This window comes from Alexandromys fortis, unplaced genomic scaffold (assembly GCF_014885135.2).
Source record: "Alexandromys fortis isolate MF-2015 unplaced genomic scaffold, M_Fortis_MF-2015_v1.1 scaffold_76, whole genome shotgun sequence".
Taxonomy (NCBI): domain Eukaryota; kingdom Metazoa; phylum Chordata; class Mammalia; order Rodentia; family Cricetidae; genus Alexandromys; species Alexandromys fortis.
Window position 1 is genome coordinate 8,675,532 of NW_026067997.1, and position 4,287 is coordinate 8,679,818.

The 4,287-nt window shown below is 43.4% G+C and overlaps 1 protein-coding gene across 1 annotated transcript in view; it reads right to left on the reverse strand.

Moving 5' to 3' along the window:
- The window catches only part of Ccdc125 (coiled-coil domain containing 125), a 44,393-nt gene that overhangs the window by 10,465 nt on the left and 29,641 nt on the right, over nucleotides 1-4,287 (reverse strand). Inside the window, exons 8-9 of the mRNA XM_050160377.1 lie at nucleotides 919-1,004; nucleotides 654-715 (exon numbers count right to left, since the gene is read on the reverse strand). Of these exons, the coding sequence (XP_050016334.1) occupies nucleotides 654-715; nucleotides 919-1,004 (148 nt within the window). The remainder of the gene's footprint in view (nucleotides 1-653; nucleotides 716-918; nucleotides 1,005-4,287) is intronic.

A 4,287-nucleotide genomic window follows, 5' to 3' on the forward strand; every position in this document is an offset into this window, starting at 1 on the left:
CCCGAGTGCTGGGATTAAAGGCGTGCGCCACCACCGCCCGGCTAGTGGAATCTTCTTGGATGTTGGAGAGAGATTGTGAAACACTCTATACCATGGAGGAGTTTGCAGGACCTTGTTGTGCTGCACACTGCACCCCCATGTCTGCGCTTTGTGCGCTGGCACCCAGTTCGCGAGCTTCGGGCAAGGGGGCTGGAGGTTAAAATACACAGACAGAGAGACAGCAACACAGGTCATCCTTGAATTCCCCAAGAACACCCCCTTTATTGTGTTCAGGGGCAGATTATATAGAGATAGTCACGCGCCCTAGCCAAACCCACCAGAAACCACTCTCCTGCCATCAGGAACTCCTGAAGGTCTTGTGCTCAGAGCAGCTGTAGGCACTCAGATCAGGGGATTACAAGAAATTCTGGATCTGGGGTCTCACTGCTCCCAAACATTGTTGAAGTACAGTCTGTCATCCACGCTGGCCACCTTGGCCAGGAGGGCTGGGACTCTAGATAAAGGCACCGCCATGCCTGCCGTTTCACAAGGGTCCTGGGGATCTGAACTCAGGTCCTCAACACTTGTGAGGCAAACACTTTAACCACTGAGCCATCTCCCCAGGCTGCTTTGTTTACCATTGTTGCTTTACAAATGCTAACTAGGCCCTCTACCACTGAGCAGCATCCTTGGTGTGTGCCTTGCCACAATGCCTGGCTCTACTATATATGCAGTACTAGGAAAACAACAGAAAAATATGGAAATGGTAAGTAGATCAGCAATAAGAATTATGGACTATACCTACCTATATGGACTATATACTATACCTACCCAGGCTGAGGATCAGCTGTGCCCAAGGAGGGTGGGCCTCGGGTGTGACGTAATCGGACAGCATGCACAGGCCCTAGGTTTAGTTTTCAATGCCATCAGTATACAAACCTGTCATACTTTTGGATCCACGATTCCTCTATATTTTTAAATCTATCCTGATCAAATTCCATTTCCCACTGCAAGGCATTTATTTCCTATAGAAAGAGAAATAATACCTTCAGATAAAAAACAAACAAAAGAGCATTTCGTGGAAAATTATCAGCATAAATCTTTCTGAGACACTGAATGGGTGAAAGGCATTAATTTATGCGCTTGGAAGAGTCTATGGCTTAGAAAAATACATCGGGCTGGGCGGTGGTGGTACAAGCCTTAATCCAATCCCAGCCCTTGGGAGGCAGAGGCAGCCAGATCTCTGTAAAATCAAGGCCAGCCTAGTCTACAGAGTGAGTTCCAGGACAGTCAGGGCTACACAGAGAACCCTGTCTGGAACAAAGAACAACAGCGTTTCCACAGAGGGCTGGGTGCGATGGTGATTTCTAGGCCAGTCTGATCACTGGGGCTGCCTAGTAAGACCCTGTCTCAAGAAACAAAACGGTTTTCATAGGAGAGGCCCTCACCATGGTCAGAAAGAAAGGGAAGGGATACTGTTCACTGGAGAACAGTAACCTTCCTCTCGAGGCAGAGTGAGCAAGGGGGAAGAAAGGAGGGGGGGCTTGTGATTCTGGAACCTTCTGCCCTAGACTACCAGAGGTACAGCTGGATGCTCAGACACACGTGTGTCCAGATCTCATCTGGGCACTGCGTGAGCACCAGGAGCCTCTGAGCCACGCTGATTCAGGGTTTGTTTCCTTCAAAAGGTCACTTAGTTTCTGCTGAGGGGAGGAATTAGCATCTTTTCTTTAAAATCTGTTACAAGAATCAGTACCAGCAGGGCTCTTCCAATGTTGACCATAAGGTGGCTCATTGTATACGGGCTGTGTAACAAACAGACTTTACACCTAAGAGTACACACACGGCCGGGCGTTGGAGCCCAGACTGTGTCTACCTCACGGCAATCCTCCTGCCTCAGCCTCCCAAACTGGACCGAAGGGATGGTGGAGAGGAACTGTGCACAGCCTTTACTTTGGAATATTTCAGAAAATTGTAGAAAGATCGAGGGCACTGACCGCGCACACAGTTTGCCAGCACTACTGAATTAATCGCTTTTACTTTAGAGTTTTCAAGAACTATAGTTCAGACGTGGACACAATGTACTTCGATATATTCACCTCCCACTCCCTTCACCAACACCTCCCAGTTGCTGTTTTTTTTTTTTCTTTCTTTCTTTTTTTCTTTCTTTCTTTTTTTTTTTTTTTTTTTTTTTTTTTTTGAGACAGAATCTCCCATGTAGCCTATGGCTGTTGTTAAACTGTGTAGACCAGGCTGGCCTCAAACTCACAGAGATCTACCTACCCCTGCCTCCTGAGTGCTGGGATTAAGGGGTGAGTACCACCACAGCTTGCCCAGTTGTTTATTTTAAACAATTAAAGGATTAATTTGATGTTGTATGGATTTCACCTTGATAGTCTTATTTAAGAAATCTTTTAAAAAATCTAAAGGATACATTTTTATTTTCCCTAAATTATATTACTTCAAAATACTAGCACTCTGTTGATATTGACAAGTGTTCTTGCTGCAGTATATTCTATATTTGCTGTCTTTAAACATATATTATTATTACTTTTTTAGAGGCAAGGTTTCTGTGTAGCCCCGGCTGTACACTCTGTAGATCAGGCTGGCCTTGAACTCAGAGATCCACCTGTCTCTGCCTCGAGCGAGTGCTGGGATTAAAGATATTCGCCACCACCCCAGGCTAACGTATTTTAAAAGAATCATTAAAATCCATTACTCACCAGCATTTTCAGACTTGAGCACTTTAATTTCTTCTGTTTTCACCTTCAGATTCTCTCTGAGGACAGCATTGTCACAGCTTAGTCTGCAAAGGAAAACTTAACTAAATAATTAAAGTATTAACGCCTTGATGAACGGAAATATCTTTATTTCTACAACTTATTACATTTTATTTATTTTATTTGTGGGACATTTTAAAAGTGCACATATTGGGGTCAAAGGACAACCTGTGGGAGTGGGTTCTCTCCTTCTGCTATGTAGGTCGTGGGATCGAACTCAGGTCTTTGGGATTGGTGGCAAATGTTTTTTATCTATTCAGCCATCTCGCCAACCTTCAATTACTATTATTATTATTTGGTTTTTCGAGACAGGGTTTCTCTGTGTATCTCTGCCTATCCTGGAACTAGCTCTTGTAGACCAGGCTGGCCTCGAGAGCACAGAGACCCTCCTGCCTCTGCCTCCCTGAGTGCTGGGATTAAAGGCGTGCGCCACCATCACCTGGCGTCACGTCACATTGATATAATTTTAATTCAACTTAATAACCATTTGGACACTGACTCTGTGCTTGGGCCATCTAAGACAGGTCCTCAAGTAAACCTTGGATACTGGTCAGTACTGAGTAGTATGGGGATCATAACCACTGGGCTAAGTTAATGATAGGATTGACAACAGGAAGCTGTGCATGGGTGGGGGGGTACCTCCTGCTCAGTGTTGCTTTAATTCTAAAAGAGAGGCAAACCCAAAGTCCTTCACTGGAGGGTGGGGGGAGAGGACACCATCCATGTTCCTAGCATGATTATTTAAGGCAGAAGCAAGCCCCAGTGGCCACCTAGGATTGAAGGAGTAAACCACTGAATTTATACCAGATGACACAGAACTGACTTCATTGTTTATCCAGGTGCAAGACATAATCAGGAATAGGCTTTGTCCTATGTACATAACACATATCCGATCCCATATGGGTCTGCCAGGTCCTCTAGCACAAGGTAATGCAGAAATTGATCAATTATTGATTGGAAGCATGCTACAGGCATCAGAATTTCATAAAAAAAATCATGTCAATAGCAAAGGTTTAAAGAAAGAGTTTTCTATTGCATGGAAACAAGCTAAGGAGATTGTAAAGAGATGCCCTACTTGTTCTTTCTATAAGCAAACACAACTACCTGCAGGGACTAACGTGAAGGGCACTCAAAGGAATGAAATCTGGCAAATGGATGTGTTCCACTTTGCAGAATTTGGCAAATTAAAATATGTACACCACACCATTGACACTTATTCAGGTTTTCAGTGGGCAACTGCTTTAAGCTCAGAAAAGGCTGATTTAGTAATCACACATCTATTAGAAGTTATGGCCATCATGGGTATACCTGCACAAATAAAGACAGATAATGGCCCAGCTTATGTCTCTAGGGTTTTTTTTTGCCTATTATAACATTTTTTAAAAACATAAGAAAAAGAAAAAAAATACCATCTATACTGTATCTTATTTTTATTTATGCTTGTCAGAGGGATTAGGGAAAAATGTGGTCTATTCATCATATAGTAGAATCTTCTTTTTTTTTTTTTTTTTTTTTTTCTTTTTTTTTC